At 35.9% G+C, this 18,969-nt stretch overlaps 1 protein-coding gene across 2 annotated transcripts in view; it reads right to left on the bottom strand.

Moving 5' to 3' along the window:
• LOC126035475 (guanine nucleotide-binding protein G(q) subunit alpha) overlaps nt 1-18,969 on the bottom strand; it is a 175,820-nt gene that overhangs the window by 110,149 nt on the left and 46,702 nt on the right. For both annotated transcript variants that reach the window (XM_049794106.1, XM_049794107.1), the window contains one exon: nt 17,382-17,566. In XM_049794106.1, the coding sequence (XP_049650063.1) occupies nt 17,382-17,566 (185 nt within the window). The remainder of the gene's footprint in view (nt 1-17,381; nt 17,567-18,969) is intronic.

Here is an 18,969-nt window from a genome sequence, read left to right as displayed (position 1 = left end):
GTGTGTGTACACAGAAGTCACTGAAATAGGACAGGATTCACTGGCACAAAAATTGCGCTTTTTTTCCCTGCATTACATTTCTTGGCTGAACACTCCTTGTTGTTGAAACTGGAAGTGCTTGTTCTTTCTTTACTATTGTATTTAGATTCCCCAGAAGAAAGAACTTTTGTTCTTCTCTGAGCAGTGACCATTTAAAGCAACATTTCATTTCAATTCATCTTCATCATATTTGATCCAAATAATAGTTCCCTGTTTCCAGACTCATGAAGACAATCATAGGGCTTTACACTTGGAAATATATAGCTATTAGTATGGAATAACTGAAATTATCTTAGTTTAAAATAAGTGAAAAGAATCAGAGAATGTTTCATACATCAGGAGGGGTGGGGTGGTGTCTTATCAATGTGTATAAACACCTAATGGGGGGAATGAGGAAGAGGGAGCCAGACTCTTCTCAATAGTGCCCATTGACAGGATAAGAGGCAATGGACACAAATTAAAACACAAGAAATTCATCTGAACATAAGAAAACCCTTTTTTACTGTGAGGGTGACTGAGCACTGGTACAGGTTGCCCAGAGAGGTTGTAGGACTCAGTCCTGGGCAACCTGCTCTTAGATGACCCAGCTTGAGCAAGGAGGTGAACTAGATGATCTCAATAGGTCCCTCTCAACCTAAACAATTCTGCGATCAACAGAATATCAGTCCTCTAGGGTATGTTGCATTGTACCACAATTTGAGAATTCAGGGGAAAAAAAGTTGCTATGCATTTTAGTGCTTATCACAGTTGCTATCATCAATAACCAATATTTTAGTCTTTCTGTACAGTAATCATTTAAGCAAATCTCCAGACTAGTCAAATAAGAAAGTTGGAAGAAATTTTTCTACTGTTCTAGTTATTGTTTGTTAATCCCACTGAAGGCAAACAATAAATCCACGCAGTTAAACATAATATATAGCACAAAGATAAGTTTATTTAGTATATTATGCATAAGTAACCTTTGAACACAACATTAAAAAAACTGCAACAGTTTTGAAATCCTAAATCAAATTGTCTGAAATGTCACATTTTTCCAAATTTAAGTTTTCTGAAACATCAGTGGAAAAAGCAATAAAAATAGGGATAAATTCCTCATTAGGATTGTCCTGGTTTTGTCTGGGATAGAGTTAATTTTCTTTCTAGTAGCTGGTATAGTGTTATGTTTTGGATTTAGTATAAGAATAATGTTGATAACACACTGATGTTTTCAGTTATTGCTAAGTAGTGTTTAGACTAAGTCAAGGATTTTTCAGCTTCTCCTACTGCCCTGCCAGCAAGAAGGCTGGAGGGGCGCAAGAAGGCTGGAGGGGCACAAGAAGTTGGGAGGGGACACAGCCAGTACAGCTGACCCAAACTGGCCAAAGGGGTATTCCATACCATGTGACGTCATGCCCAGTATATAAACTGGGGAGGGTTGGCCTGGGGGGTGGGGATCGCTGCTCAGGAACTAACTGGGCATCAGTCAGCGAGTGGTGAGCAATTGCATTGTGCATCACTTGTTTTGTATATTCCAATTCTTTTATTATTATCAGTGTCATTTTATTATTGTTATTATTATCATTATTAGTTTCTTCCTTTTTGTCCTATTAAACTGTTCTTATCTCAACCCAGGAGTTTTACTTTTTTTTTTCCTGATTCTCTCCCCCATCCCACTGGATGGGGGGGAAGTAAGTGAGCGGCTGCATGGTGCTTGGTTGCTGGCTGGGGTTAAACTACGACAAGGATGAAACCCTTTTTAGAGGAGTAAAAGGGTTAGATAGAATCCAAGGGATTATTTTTTTTTTATGATGGGGGGGAAGCCTGAAGCAATTCCTACTTGTCCTTTGGTAACCCAGCAAATGAAATGAGTCAGAGGAACCTATTAGAACAGTTTGGAATCAACCAATTCTGGAGGCAAGTGCAGAAGTATGCTCTCAGTAGAAGCTTTTACTGTGGATTTCTTCTGACAGCATAAGAGAAACACCCCAATTCCTAAACTATTTACAGGCTAACTGTTCTTGCTTTGAAGTCTCTGAGGACATATGAAAATGTCCAATTTCAACAAATGAACAAAAAAAAAAAAAAAAAAAGAAGAGAAAGGCTTGATAGGTTACTAAAGATCTTGCAGGAGAACTAGGAGACCCTATATAAATGCTGAAACAAAAAACTTCAAGGAAAGGCGAGAACTATATTCCTTTTTTGATAACATTTCCTTTATTTTTTATTATCCTTTTGAGAATACTAGTAGGAATAAATAACTGTTGAACTCTACAACTAACACATATGAACTCTACCTGTGACAAATAATGATGATGGGAGTGTGATCACCTTTTAGATCTATTTACAAAAAGAAACATTTTTAATACAAAAGTTTTATTAAATTAGTTAAAATAAAACTAAGTAGGGTCTTATACCAGATCACATGCTGCTGTAAGACAAGTTATAATCATCTTATTTTTGCAGCCTCTACTCTATTCCTCTAGTATTCCTTTCCATTTTTCATGTATTTTCCATTGTTCCAAGTATTTCCTTTTTTTATTCGCACCCTCTTCCCCTGTATCCTTTCAAGTTGCTGCCTGAACTTGTTAAACAGTTCACATTAGTCCCCAAATTACCTATAAACACTCCAGCTTCCAAAAGGTGTGTGCAGCTTGGTAACATGGAAAAATAGAAGTGTGCCCAGTGAAAACATTTGTAACTGATACATGCCTATGGTGATATATAATTGTATTACAACAGTATACTTAATATAAGAACTTACCTTTGATTTATCAACAAACTTTAAAGAAAAAAATTAGTTAGTATAAAAATCTTATCTACCTACACATTCAAGATTGTTGTCTATAATGTTTTCCAACTCTTCATATATTTGAACCTTAAAAATGAGGGGCTTCGAGCACATTCTTGAGATTATTCCAATCTCCCCAAATTCAAACTTATCTTAAAAAAAACGAAACAAAACAAAAAAAACCCCAAACACCCCCCCAACCAACCAAAGCCCCTCCCCCCAACCTACCCTTCCAGAAAAACACAGAATACACTGAGGTTTTAATGACTGAATACGTTTCATGTAATTACTAAGTCTAAGTTATCTGAGGGCAATTCTGAATATACTGGAAATTAATAAAACAGGTTCAATATGTCTATATTTTAAAACTACTGAGTGCTTATTCATGTTTTGTACCACAGTAAGGCCAAGGTATAGGAAACAAGAAACTTCCTGTCCTCTTAGAGCAGCACACCCATAAGCTTGGAATCTTGGCAGACCAAGAGATGCTGACAGAGCTCTTGGCTCCAGAGAAGACATTCCTGAGTGGGACAGAGTACTGGATGATTTTTTTGTAAACCAATTTAGCAAAACAGTGCAAGGATAGTATCAACTATGTTTTTCAATGAGTTCTTCCTCAGACTACTTCCTGTGCATGCCATCTAGTAAGCATACTTCCATATGATTAAACACCACAAGACTAAGAATAAAGTAAAATGGAAACATTAGAGCAAGTGTTGGTAAGCTGTACATTTTCCTTGACCTATATACATAGTTTGAATCAATTTGCAGTATGTTATTTGAATAAAAATAAAGGCCACATGTAAATGTTTTACTTCTTGCTGTCTCACGCGTATTCCTTTTATTTTTGGCATTATGGAGAATCACAGATGAATTTCAATTTTGCTTTAGAAGTATGCAGACTCTGCTATTTACCTGAAAATCAGTATAAGATTAACCTTACCACCCACACGCATACTGAACAACAATCAAATTATCAGCAAGAGAACATGATGAAAAAATTACAGTGTGTATTTCTACTCTACTGGGGGGGGGGGGGCAACACTATATAGTGATATAACTATACAAAGTTTCATTATTGTATAATGAAATGTATAATAATATAAGCCCCCAAACTCCTATGAGACTTCTAATTATACCCTTCACCCTCTTCTCCCCCCTTTTTTTAGCTCACATTAAAAAAACAAACCACAAAAACCCTAAACAAATAAATAATAAAAAAACCCAAACAAAACCAAAACCAAAAAACAACCAACCTGCTAATTTTCATGAGGCTCAATACAAAAGAAGCAAAAAGCTATTTAGTGCATAGGACTGCTGAAATGCATAAAAAGTAAGAAATTTAAGAATTTTCCTGATTCTTTAGGCCCTAATTTATAATTAACTAATTATTTTCCTTCTTATTTCTAGAACATTTATTCATAACTCCTTAAGCACTACAAATGCTATAATATCTCAAGATATGTAATGTCATATACATTAATGTAACTTTTTAAAAAAAACTTAAACCAGAATTAGGTTCTAAGTTTATTTTCATTGTTGCTTTTCTCATATAGCACACAGAGCTGAAGGCATTCTCTATGCTTTTAACTGAGATCATCCAAGATGTTGGGTTTTTATTACAATAGTGAAACATTTACAACCAAGTTAACATAAAATTATTTTAACACAGGTAATTTAGGATTGTCATAGTTTTATCCAGTTTGTTCCAAAATTTCCTTAACCACAAATATTGAAAGCATTCATGTTCATGAATTCTTATGTGAATAATTTGGTATCAGTTTGAGCAAGTACTCATCAACTTGATTAAGATGACAACCAGTGGACTCATCGTAATTAACACTGAGTCATGAATGCCCTTGAGGGAGGAAAAAAAAAAAAATTATGGGCCAAATCTAGTTCAATTCATACTATAAAGTTTAAAGATTTCTTCAAATATTTTTTCAAATTAGTTTTATGAAAAGGTTTTTGCCTGAAGCTTCCACTAGAAGCATGCTTAGAGGAACATATGTTAAGAGGGACTCTGCCTGCAGAGTGAATACATGGCAAGAGCCCTCACATTTTTAGTTACAATTTCAACTACATGTTTCATCTTTATTGTTTTGTTGAGGTAAATAGTAGGAAAGCCTTTAACCATCCTCTTCTAATCTGAAATGCAGGTACTGGGGGTCCAGGATGAGCAGCTAAGTATTTCTTAACTGCAAAGAATAACTCACAACAGATAATCTTCATAAAATTCAGAGACAAAGGGGTTCCTATGCAAGAAAGAGCTCTGGGGTAAACTATCCTGTTAACTGCATGCAACTCACACAGCAGCTGGATCACAGACAGCTGGTCTGGGGTGGTAGTGGGGTATTGGTTTAAAAAAAAAAAACAACCAACCAAGTAACTGCAAATTAAATATGTAAAAATTGGGTGATTGAGCTGAGTGTTTTTCCTAGCAAGAATCAGCTTACTGTGTTTGCCCTGTAGACCCCACGCTGTCAGTACATCCAACTGAACTGACCTACCTACACTAAAGATTACATTTGTGTGAGCGTACTATTTGTATGGAAGTCACATACACTATCAATACATATTGCGCACCAACACTGAAAACACAAATGGGGTGGAGGAAAATACTGGTTAGCTAAGTCAGTCTCTTTCTACCCATGTTAGGCAATTAAAAAGAGGAATCTTCTCAGTACATTCATTGTACTCCTACTTGTCCATCTATTGGGCAAAAATCTATTTCTGGTTAACAGCATTCAATTAAAAGAGCTGGAAGATGATGAAAAGGAGTTTTTTATTCCTAACAGTTACATCTGATTTCTATTCAGTTGCAAAATCTATCCTTTTGTTTTCATATAATTGAAAAGTGATAGTGGAAAGCTAAAAAGGAAGTGCATTAAAAAGAGGAGGGAGAAAGGTAAGATGGGAAAAAAAAAAGGATGATGATGAGGGAAAGCATCAACATTTATTTATTACAAATTGACTATGTACACTCCTGGAATTTCCAGAATTAGGACTCATTTACGAGAGCTGAACTAGCTCCTGTAATATGCAGAGCATGTATTTCTGTACTCCAGCACAGTGGCACAAGGCACTGAGCCACAAATACATGATTCCAGCATTCGCTTCTATGATCATACAGGTTTTGCAGCAACCCCAAACTAGTATAATTAACACTTTGGTACAATAAAGTTATAAAGGGAGGAAACAACTTTGTTTTACACAAAGGTGAAAAGAGGGGGATAAAAGAGACAATTAACATATTCAAATTTATTTCTTTAAAGTTTTATAGCTTTAAAGTAAACAACATTAATGCAATTTTAAATTCTGTATGATCCAATCCAAGATCTATATTCAGGTTCTTAGCTACCAATAAGTACATCAATTTCAATAGCTAGCATATGCTGCATTAAGCATGTAAAGCAAGTAAAACAAATTAAGGCATTATTACAGGATATTTAGATTGAATTACCCAAATTTAACAGGCATATTCAACACTTCTGGCAAAACTTGACTTTCTTGTAGCCACATAATGAGTTGCTGACAGAGACAGGGATCAAAGATGGAAGGATCCCTACGGCCCACCACACATCATTTACACAAAGAGGACCTAGTTCCAAAGAGATTTTTTACCTCATGGTAATCCAAGTCAGCATGTGCTGGGTATGCTACTGCTGCTTTCCATTCATGACTTTGCACCATAAATCAAATCTTGGGTTATTCTGGGATGCTCACTATGAGAGTGCAAGTAGGGCAAGGGATGGAGAGGCTGGGGCAGTGGATAGTGCCACAGTTCAGCACTCAGGGGGAGGGGGAGAAGAGGTCTACATTCCAATAGTCTTTCGCTAACAGCTTTGAACACTTTTCCAGCACTCTTCTTCATTTTAAAGTCTATTATAATATTTCAGTCCTACCCATTGGTCTCTAACAGCATTGGGCTGCTGAATAGCAAGATGCTGTAAAAGCATGAAATATAGCACAGACTAACACTCAAAATAGCAAGATTCCATCAAAACAGAAGAAACATTTTAAAGTGCACAAGCCTTTCCCTTATTCTATAATTGGTTATGCTGGGGAAAAATATCTATACAGTGCAGAAAAAAATGCTTTGCTCAGTTACTGATTTTATTTATAAACTACAACAGTGCTGGCACCAGTAACATATCATAACAGAGACTTATTCTTGTTACTCATTACATTCGTCTGCTGATGCACTAAGGCATAATTAGGAGATGGAGATAAATACAGATGTCTGAATTTTGGGTGTGGTATGGTTCTGGTTAAGCACATTTTATTCAGCCTGTCAAAGTATCTATAAACTCCATTTTCTGAGACAAAATTAATTCAGAGTAAAAATATGCATTACATTTTTGCTCTTCATAAGGAAAAGATACTGTTGCTTCTTTACACATAGCTTATAGAAGGGATGTTTTGTATTTTGTACAATACCATCAACTGTAAAGCCTAAAATTATGACACTGTTTTCTGTTTGGTTCCACAGTCACTTGGCATACTTATTTTAACAAACATTGCATTACAAATTCTCCAAAACTCTGCAGCTGGTATAACCCTCTCTCCACAAAATGAGTGTTTGGAAATACTACTAAATCAGAAAGACTGTACTTCACAGCCACCTTAGCTTCATATAGCTGGACAAAATGAGGTTATGTCAAAGAATGACCCCCATGTGATGAATTTCATGATCCATACTGGTGAAGAAAATTTGCTGAGGAACTTACCAAGTTTCAAGAAGACTAAATACTCAAAAGGAATATGGGAACCAGGAAAAAAGCAGCAGTATAACATTCTTGTTTATTTTCATCCTCTTACTCTCTTCAGCAAATTACAATTGTACAAGATCAGATGTGGAGAATACCCAAGGTGAAAGACCCCACCAACCTGCCTAGCCCCCAAACCACCATATGCACACACAACCCTAACATGATCAAAGAGATCTAATCGCCAAACCCAGAATAGGCAAAAAAGGTGTTTAGTGAAAAAACTTAATTTGGTATCCTGCTGAGAAATAACTGTCATGTTTAAAGAATAATGACTTAATGAGACCATCTGAATACTGGAGAAACATTACTGAATACACTTATTCAGGCATTAACCCTGACCTTAAAAGTAGGTTCAACAATTCAACCTGCATCTCAACTATATCACTACCTTTATAGTGTCAAATCCCCTCCAAAGCATATTTATGTACATTTCCTCTCATTGGGATAGCTTCATATGAGAAATCTAATTTTCATTCCTTTCCCAAGGGGAAAGAAATCATATAATCCAGTTCTCATGTAATTCAACCCAGTAATACAGGACATGATGAAAACTTGCATTAGAATGTGGAACAGCCACAATTTGATTACATTTTATGTTGAAAAGGCTTCTGTAGATGGCATTTGTTTCAGTACACCCAGATGGTTGTAACATCTGCTTGGGATGCATTCATAAAAGGCTGTTTTCTACTGCCTATCCTAGCTAGTAGATGACAGAAATTAAAAAAGACCTACTGGATCACATAAATTCATTCCAGTGCAATGTAAGAAAGTAGTTATCTTAATAGAGCCAATCTCAATGAAGAATATTTAAAATATTGTTGCAGTTTTCTTATTTGTCAGATGGGTAAAACACCACACACACTGCTGATTCACATGGTATCCAAGAACAGTATACAGGAAGCTCTACAGGAAGACCACAAAAGATGACAAGCATCCAAAAAGGGACAGATAGGGTTCTTAGAAACTTCCTGAAGGTAGTTTAGAAACTACCTGAATGTTCTTTGTTCTCCCTTGCAGAGATCCCACTGTGCAAGAGACTCCTTTGCAACCCCTGAAAAAATCTGTCCATTCATGTATTCATCAATTTCCTCATGCATATCCTTAAACACCTTTCCCCATGAGCAAATGTGAAAGTAACTCAAATTTTCTTTTAGAAAAATCCATTTTATACTGTCTGCCACAATACATACATGTACTACATGTACTAGTCAAATGTTCTTCATATCTTTTAGTGATATCTCAGTCCAATACTGTTGGCACCTGCATTACCACAGAACCAGTTAACATTTTCGCTACAGAAAAGGTTTTAAAAAACACAACCTAGTTATGAAATGGTAGGTAGCTGAAAAAACTTTTTAAAAAAGAGAATAAATGTTGAAGTTATTTTCTTCACCAAATTATTACTGCACATCTAAATTAAATGTTCCACAAACTACTTTTGAAAAATGTCACATTTCATTCTTTCCTATGTTCTTTTTATTTTAATTTGCAGACTGACTGCAAGAGAATTTATAAAATTGTATTGGGTTTGTGTGGCAAGGTTGGGGGGGGGGGCTACAGGGGTGGCTTCTGTGAGAAGCTGCTAGAAGCATCCTTTACATCCAATAGAGCCAATGCCAGCCAGCTCCAAGATAGACCCGCCGCAGACCAAAGCTGAGCCAATCAGCAACAGTGGTAGTGCCTCTGTGATAACATATTTAAGAAGGGGAAAAAAACCTGCTGCACACAGCAGCTCAGAGAGAGAGGAGTGAGAATTTGTAAGAGAAACAACCCTGCAGACACCCAGGTCAGTGAAGAAGGAGGGGAAGGAGATGCTCCAGGCACCGGAGCAGAGATTCCCCTGCAGCCCGTGGTGAAGACCCTGGTGAGGCAGGCTGTCCCCCTGCAGCCCATGGAGGTCCACAGTGGAGCAGATATCCATCTGCAGCCCATGGAGGACCCCACGCCAGAGCAGGTGGATGTGTCCAAAGGAGGCTGTGACCCCGTGGAGAGCTCAGAAATAAAAACATCAAAATAGTCATGAAGTGGTGTAATTGGTGTGAGAAACTATGGACTAGGGTATTGTTATTAGGATTTATGTAAAGGTCAGGAAATCGCTCATGCAAACAGCTACCAGACACCGCCTGTGTAAGATAAGGTAAGATAACCACAATCGTTTACCATTGTGCAAGATAACCGCCAGGTATCCAGGAACCCACAGAAACAGGACAGACAACCCCATATAAGGACATATGAGTAAGGGATTAACTATGAGACAAAGGAGAAAGACTTCTTACTTCGGCCTCAAAGAGACAGACAGCGACCCCCTAACAACAACCGAAACATGCGCAGAGTATCTCCACTACTTCACGAACACGGAAATAAAGGTGTATAAAAAGGGACTGTTTGAACTGCTCAGGACGGCAGTTGGTGGAGCGCAGACTCCCCTGCCGTCCAGCGCTGTATTTGCTCATATTCTACTTGCTATAATTAATAAAATTTTAATTGGATTATGATCCCTTGTGGTCGCAATTTATGACATTGGCACCACAAAGACTGCTATGGGATTCACCAGGGTTACACAACTGCTGTGTTAATACCTCTTACTCCATGGCATGTTCCCATTCTCCCTCCACTCAGTATATAGCTCTACCAGAGTCCAGAAGGGAAGCAAGTATGACCAAGACTTTTTTTATGCTCCAGTGACAGACAGTTACTTTTTTGCACAACCTGTACAATTGGCAGCACTTGGTTCTCTGGTCCAAAAAAATAGCTGGATAAGGACTGAAGGCAAGACACAAAGAACATATGCACACCCCAAGAGCACTCATTTATCTGCTTGTACAGCCAACAATACATATTGAGAGCATATGTTCTCAAAACAAGGGTCATACTTTATTAAAGAAAATAAAATCTAAAAATAACATCTTCAAACAAACTACTTGGCACATAATTTACATTTTGAAAATTTTCAAGAAAAACTCCAAATTTGCAAAACATGTACATGCAATCTATTGTTACATGTATATTGTATACAAATTAGCTAACAAGGTTAACTAAAAAAAAAAAAACCAAGCCAAATTTTAACTCTGCCCTATTGGTCACATGAAGAAAAATGGAAAGTCATCAACCTGAAAAAAACTTAGTTAGCATGAAAAAACCCTTAATCATAACAGCTTTTTCACAGTATTACTTGCCCCAGCCAAGGCATACATTTCATGAATGCTGATGCACAATACGGACTAAGAACTGAGAAACTGAGAGCCACATGAGAATGAGAGAAGTGTAAGAAGGGATTCTAAGCAACTCGGTCTCTGTTACCCTTCCAGCCCAATACTAAACTCTGTTTTGTCAAACTCAAGACTGTTCACAGAAGTCACTTGCTCGTAACAAATAATTTTCTACTTATCCAATATCTTAGGTCCACCATAATATTAAATAATCTACAGAAACCAGTCAAAATGTATATACATTTTTGCCAAACATGCTTTGATTCTGGAAAAGCATATTATCAAAAGGAAATTAAAACAAACACCAATAATGTCATACTCAAGATTTTTCTTTGCCAACCTCCTTTTCAAGAAATAAAACACTGGGCCTTTGTCTCATGCCTCACCTTTATTTATGTAGTCACTTAAGGTTAGACATTGTATTCACTTTACTGTAAGAATGGAGGTGCATGGGTCCATATTCTGAAAACAGGTAGGCATGTCATCAGAATTGCATAGTGTGAATATGTAATCAACTCTAATGTTTAGACTTTATACCTACTTTAATCAGGGAGAAAAAAAATGCAAGAAAAAAGTAGACAAAGTAATTATGTGAATACCTCTATCGGGCAATACATCCCACTATAAATACAAAGCTACTAATAATAATAATTAAAAAAAAATCAAGCATTTGATTAAAAAAGTTGGTTAATTTATAATTTTTTTAAAAACCGCAACTCCTTTGCTTAACAATTAGCCAATTTTCTAAACCAAAGCTGAATTGTATAATAAGAGGAAGCTTTCTTGCATTTAAGACATTACGATTTTTACCACATAGGAAGTGCAAACTGAAAAAGAGACACTGACAAAATCTTCAGAAAAAATGGCCCATTTTAGCTGATAGTTTCTTAATTCATGGCAGTAAATCTTATTTCAAGCAAATCTTGTGAGTTAGAAATGAATAATGAAGACACGAGACTGAAGAGTTTTAATAATTTCATATAACATAAATGGAACATAACTGGATCAGTCCGTTTCCCAAAAAATGTTTACTGGGGGAAGGAAATATTTTCTTAAAGTTTCAGAGGAATTTTAAGAAAGTATTTCAATCTGAAATTATTTCAGAATTAAATGCTGGATTACCTAAACACATAACTTGTACAAATGAATGAACTAATTCAGAAGTTAACAAATATTTTACTCTAAGAAAAAATATTTATATTTGTATATTAAATATTATATATAATATAAATGCCCATAGTTATATAACTACTGTTAATAAAGGAAAAAATCAGAATTGTTACAAGACTCTGACATCTCACTCATTACCTTCAAATAAACTGCAGACCTCTATTACATAGAAAAGTTGCCTCAAGAGTATTTCACATTTTTATTGTCAGAATGCATGCTCACATAACTGTTTCTTTTCAGACACACAATAAGAAAAATAACTGTGACAAATGCATCTGAAGTAAAAGAGAAAATACTTATGGAAAAGAAACAACAATGACCAAAAAAAAAGCTAGAAACATCTTCCTATAGTTACTGTCCTTTAACCCCTGAAGGAGCAATCGCAAAATCTACAAGAATCTGTAAGCAAGCATTTTCAACACCCATTCTCTCTACTAGCAGTAAAATGGTGGAAATAGAAAGATAAAACATGGACATCACACCCAACACATATGCTTTTGTAGATGACTTATCACTTCCCATTAGCAAAGGGTAGTTAATCACTTAAAATACTATGTTTTTTAAAAAATAAAGTGCGTCTCTTAAAATGAAACATAAAAGGAGGAATGAAGAAATTTTAATCCACTGCAAAATGAGTAGCTAACATTGAGTTTTCAAACTTATGTCTACAGTATCCTATATTTGGCATATATATTCCATAATCAAGATCCTACTCTTTTAAAAATTAAATGTTAGCATGTGCATGAACTTAAATGTGAATTTTTGGGGCTCGCAGCTGTTCTAAAATGTGAACATTTAAGTTTGCAGCATTGAAGACTTAGACAGTCTTCTCATTTCATATAGGTGAAATTACCCATAATTTTACTGCGAAGGTGAAAAATGTTTACTTGTATATTTATGTGTTTAGTTTTAAGAAAAATATTCTCAGCTCTTTGAGTGACCCTGCTAACCTACCTTATCTGTGATACACAATCATTTTTCCAACACTTGTGTTGCCTCGAGCCTTTAAAAGACTATTTAACAAATAAGAAGGTGGTGATAGCTTAAAGAAAAAAACCTAAAACATAAGTGTGACATGCTTGCTATTCAAGGACTGTTTAGATTGTGTGTAAAGTTTATCTAGTTTAAGATTCTGCATACAATAGAGGATGCTTAAGAAGTGTTTGGATAATAATCAAGGCACCAGATAACGGACATTTCAGAGTCACAGACTTGCTAATTAAGGACATACATCCTCCTTGGGCATTGAGAAATGAGGGGGTGGCAAGAGAAACAAAGACCCTGGTGTCCTCAGATGATGCATGACCATAAAAGGACAAAAGGAGTAGGGGTATTCTTCCCCAAACAACCACAGAAGACCACCAGAGTCCCCCGCACAGGTGTAGAAGACTCTGGGTTGATTGCTCAAGAGAACAACACATCATGCTTGCTCAACATAATGAATATCCAATTGTTAGGTGTAACATATGTATTAGATAGGCGTGGAGTTTTAACTGTAGTGTATAAGTATGGACTGAAAACCTCAATAGGTGTGCTCCATTTGTGGAAATCTTCCACCTGGCACCCTGCACAGAATAAAGCAATGTCTCCTCTCTAAACATACTTTGTGTTTTTCAGGAGTTACTTTCTGATCAGGTAACACTTGGAAAAAAAATGAATCTAAAAGTCACTTCTGTTAGGATGAAATATGAAATTGTAAAGTAGAATACAAGAGATGGAAACAAGTAACTTACAAATTGGATGTCAGATACAGAAAATCCTGTGGTAGATTAGAAAGTCCTGTTTTAAATTAAGTTAGTTAGCCAAGATCATTCTGATCTTTTCTATTCTTCCTGTTTAATGGTGCCTCACCTGGAGCACCAATTCTGATCCTTTCTATTCTTCCTGATTGATGGTGCAACCCTCTTGGCAGGAAAATGAACCACTGACCCGATACAGAGCGACTTAGCGGTCAAAGTAAGGAGGGGCTACCTCCTCAAACGACCACCGAAGACCACCCAAGACCCTGCGCATGCAGAGAAGGCATCTGATGTGTCATGGTTATGTAATCCTATGCATATGCATTAGATAGTTTGAATATGTACTAGGCAGGAGTAGTTTAATAAATTAGATGCAATTGTTACTGTATAAAAGGGACACACCTGATGAATCTGGTGTGCTTGATTTGTGGAAAGTCCACCGAGCACCCTGCGCAGAATAAAGCAATCTCTCTCCTGAGTGTGTGAGATTGGTCTATTGCACACCGGGTAACAAATCTGCTTTTAGGACAACAAATTCATTGGAGCAATACAGACAAATGCAAGAAATCTCTGCTCTAACCAAAAGGTAAACAAATGAGGGAAGTAAGCAAAATGGTAGGAGGAGGCCAGGAGACAAGTTACTACATTGATAAAAAGATGATTTTTAAAAAAGTTTGCTTCAAATATAATGAAAAATGAAAACAGTAGAGAGTAGGACAATATGGTAAGGTCACAGGTAAATAGATCAAAACTTTATAAGGTCAAATGTAAAAAGACTGGAGAGGCCAGCTAGGCATAAGAGGAGTAAATGAGAAGCTATCAACAAAGTAAACTTGGCATTGAAGATCATGTCAGTAAGATTTTGGACTTTAAAAACATTTTCCTATATCTGCTTATTTTAATTTTTAAACATTTCCTATAGGAAATAGGATTAAATACAGAAACAACTTCAGCAATGGAACCATTCTTTGAAACTTACAGCAAACTTTTTGGTCTACAATAAGATGTGATTTTATGTTTTCAGTCTCTATATTTTCTTGTTACCTGTTCTGTTACTATCTTACTCACATTAGGTATCTTATTATAAATATTTAAGAAGTGTCACAGGAAATTATGGGCATGGATTCAAGTAAGATTTCCTGCCTGCTAACCACTACTGAGTGACACCTTCCTGACAGTCTGTAAGAGAGGCAACTGTCTTCTGGAAATTACACTGAAAGATAACAATAAGGGGTAAAATTGGTAGTAGTTCTTTAGTAGAGTAGTAGATTTATTTAGCAAAACTTCTGTAACAACAGGAGAGAAAAAATAAAAAGCCATCCTTCTGCAATATTAGACATGAAAAAAAAGATAGAAAAGGAGATATGGGGGACTACATTACCTGGAGCAATGGCTTCTAAGCCACTATGGACAACACTGGGAATGTCAGAAGTTAAAAAAAATGGAGTTAATGGTTTTCTTAATTCAGTATTTGAAAGGACTGACAGGAACATAGATACACAGGTCAGATTTCTAAAAAGACAGTTTTTTAAAAGATTTTAAAATATATACATCTATATATTAGATTTTAAAAAACTGAATTTGGATGTCAGTGGTTGCACATGAGTTACTATTGTACATTCACAAAAATTTTGCAGACAGACAATTTTGAGAATTCCTTACGTCCATTTCTGTAAAAACACAGAACAAAACAACAACAACAAAAAAACCCCACACCTAAGGCTTTTCTGTATTTTATAAACTGCTTCTCCAAAATTCAAGGTGCATATAAAAACTTCACATCTTCTGGTTAAAAAATAATGGAAACACAGTAGCATTTACTCAAAAGGCAACTAAAAAACAATCCATAAGCCACCATTTCCTATGTCACATCCCTAAGAGAAGAGATAATCCTCACCCATTATCTTAAACATCAGCAGAGCTCATATTCTGGAGTTGACAAGAGAAAGAAGTGCAATGAAATGTGTGATGAAATAAGTATGATACAATGCCCTACCATCAGTTCTGAGACATTACAGTGTAAACACTAATATTTACATTTCTCAATTGACTTTCACTATTCTGATAATAAAACTTTCAAAGAGCCTAGATTATTATAATATAGGACAATGCATTTCAGACTCTTGCCTTTTTATATTGGTGACTATGAAGCCAACAGAACGCTGGAAGAACTAACTTCCTTAACTTAAAACATGCCTCTTCCTACATTGATGATATTAAAATAATCCAGCCTAGATGTCATTTTTTATACTGTACAAAGATCCCAACTGCCTGCTTAACTGAACTTTTTGAATTTGATAAAAGGGTCACTTCACTCTCTTTTCTTTAGGCTCAGCCACATAAACATCAGCTTGAGCTGTAGTTTTCTAAGCTATTGTGTAAAACAAGTACTGTGCTAAAAATATGCTGTTAATCAAACTTTGAGATATTCTCTCCAGAGACTGAATTTCCTGATATGAGATTCAAATTAATAGGAAGTACCCTTCCTATGTTTTTTAGGTTGCAAGGCTAATGAGTTCACTTTCAATGGACAGAAAAAAAAAAGGGGGGGAAACCAAGTTTGCATTTTTTAATTCCCCTGAATAAAAAAATCCCCGAGTTTTTAAAAGGAATTGCATCTAGAACCTGACAACTTTGGCAAGTTTTACTTTACTCCACACCTAGCCCTTTTAGAACTGATGGGAATGCTTGTGAAGTAGCTGAGCACAGACTCGCTCACTTTCAGTCAAGTTATTTTTATATAGAGAAAGGGAACAGCTCTAATGAGAAAGGTCTGGCCACGTGTAAACAGCTATGCTACATCTAACTAATTCACTTCAACTGTATAAAAACATTCTATATAAATTCAACACTCAATTTGAACAATAACTGTAGAATATATACTTTGTAGTATAATACAAGGAAATAATTTACTGATTTATGATTAGGACTTTCATATACTACAGCAAAGTGACAGTCAATACCAATTCTGAAGAAAAATGTGCGTTTCACAATCAACTACCTTTATAAGTCAGCTTGTTAGGAAATTCAGTGCTTTATGTACAGAAAAAACATGGAGCTGAAATACACATGCAAATTTCCTTTTCAATACTAGTTATAGCAGTTATACATCTGATTTCAATTTCTGAATGGAAAAAAATGGAAAGAAGTTAGGCTAATCAAAGATAAACCTTACAAAATGCTTTAAATGTATTTTCTTTCTAAATTTCAATATCATCACTTTCAAAAGAATTTGCTTATTCTAAGGCCTTGTATCAAAAGTTTTATTTCATAATATACTCACACAGAAACAGATATCCCCACCTATTTTTCTAATAATTTTATTTTTTCCCCATATAATATTAATGGAAAACCTTAAATAGTACTGGTACAAACCAGAAAAATGGCTTAACTGTGCTCTGGCCAGAACATGGGCTGGGAGGAAAGGAAAAAAGACAACTAAAGTCACAGGCAAACACCAGCCTGCCCTTTACCCTCTCACTATGACAAACCCCCCCAGACATCTTTTCAAGAACACCTGTGTTGTCAGAGCATTGCAAAGGGCAGAGAACTAGAGGCAAGAAGCCCTTCTAAACTTTAGGTAAAATATAATTTGTACGTGATATATAATTTTTAGTGACCTCAGTACATTTCCTAAAAATAAAAGGGGAAAAGTTTCAGCTATGGAAATAAACAAAAATCTCACCTTATTATGTTCATACTTGTATGGGATTTTGAGGGTATCCATGGCTCTGATCATGGCCTGCATTGCTGTAAATATATTCTGGTACACCAATTTTGTAAAGCCCCTTTTGTCTTCATCAGAGTAACCTGATCCATGAATGATTCTCATCTGTTTGATGAACGTGCTTTTGCCACTCTCTCCTGTGCCTGCAAGACAAATAAGAATATACTTCAGCCACTGGACACAAACATGACTTTTCTGCACAAAGCAGACAGCTTTGTCCAGGGCAGAACACTGTCAAGTGGTTATGGTGCTTGCAAGGTGCTTGCTACAAGCACCAGTTCAATATCAAACCAGCAGTAACACAGTAACAACTGAAGCAACACTGAATTAAAACTTTTATTTTTAAGACAAAATAGAAGTAGAAAAAAAAGACAGCAATGAGTTAATAACTAAACTAACAACTAAAACAAAATATACACTCCAAAATATCTAGAATATACCACTGTGTATTTAAAATTATAAGCATAAATTTGCATTCCTGAAGATATAGTTCTCAACAACTAACTTTAGGGAATTACTATGAGACGTTCTATCACAAAAATTCATAGAGTAAGAAAAAAAATTATCTTGCTTGGCCAACTGTCCTGGTTTCAGCTGGAACAAAGTTAATTTTCTTCCTAGTAGCTGGTATAGTGCTGTATTTTGGATTTAGGATGAGAATAATGTTGATAACACACTGATGTTTTCAGTTGTTGCTAAGCAGTGTTTAGACTAAGTCAAGGACTTTTCAGCTTCTCATACTGCCCTGCCAGCGGAGGCTGGGAGTGCACAAGAAACTGGGAGGGGACACAGCAAGGACAGCTGATCCAAACGAGCCAAAGGGGTATTCCATACCATATGACATCATGCCCAGTATATAAACTGGGGGGAGTTGACCAGGGGGCACTGTGGCTTGGGGACTGGCTGGGCATCAGTCAGTGGGTGGTGAGCAATTGTACTGTGCATCACTTATTTTGTATAGTCTATTATTACTATTACTATTATTTTCCCTTCCTTTTCTGTCCTATTAAACTGTCTTTATCTCAACCCACGAGGGGTTTTTTGGTTTGGTTTTTTGGGTGGATTTTTTTCCAATTCTCTCTCCCATCCCACTGGGTGAGGGGGGAGTAAGTTGCTGTGTGGTGCTTAATTGCCAGCTGGGGTTAAACCATGACACCAACCTTCAGGACATTTATGGTAAGCAGCAATATGCAACCAATACATAAATTTGTTAGAAAGGTAAATAATATAACAATTATAGTTCTGCAAGCTTCAACATCAGAAACATATAAAATCAGCTTTAATTAAAATTTGGCTCATATTTGTTAGTGGAGAGTCATTACTTCCTTTAAATTTCTTTGCATCTTTGTACTTTACACAAAGCACATATAATAGGTTATAAATTAACATTCTGAATGTTTAACAAATTAAAGTTAAGATCTGCTTGTTGGGAATTTAACACAGCATTTTTTTCCTTTGGCCCAATTAAGTCTCTCTGTGATTAGGAGAGCTTATCTAAGAAAACAAATCATATGAATAATTAGGAGGAGGAATTGAAATTTAGAAC

Source organism: Accipiter gentilis, chromosome W, assembly GCF_929443795.1.
Source record: "Accipiter gentilis chromosome W, bAccGen1.1, whole genome shotgun sequence".
NCBI lineage: Eukaryota > Metazoa > Chordata > Aves > Accipitriformes > Accipitridae > Astur > Astur gentilis.
This window is presented reverse-complemented; position numbering and strand designations above follow the sequence as displayed.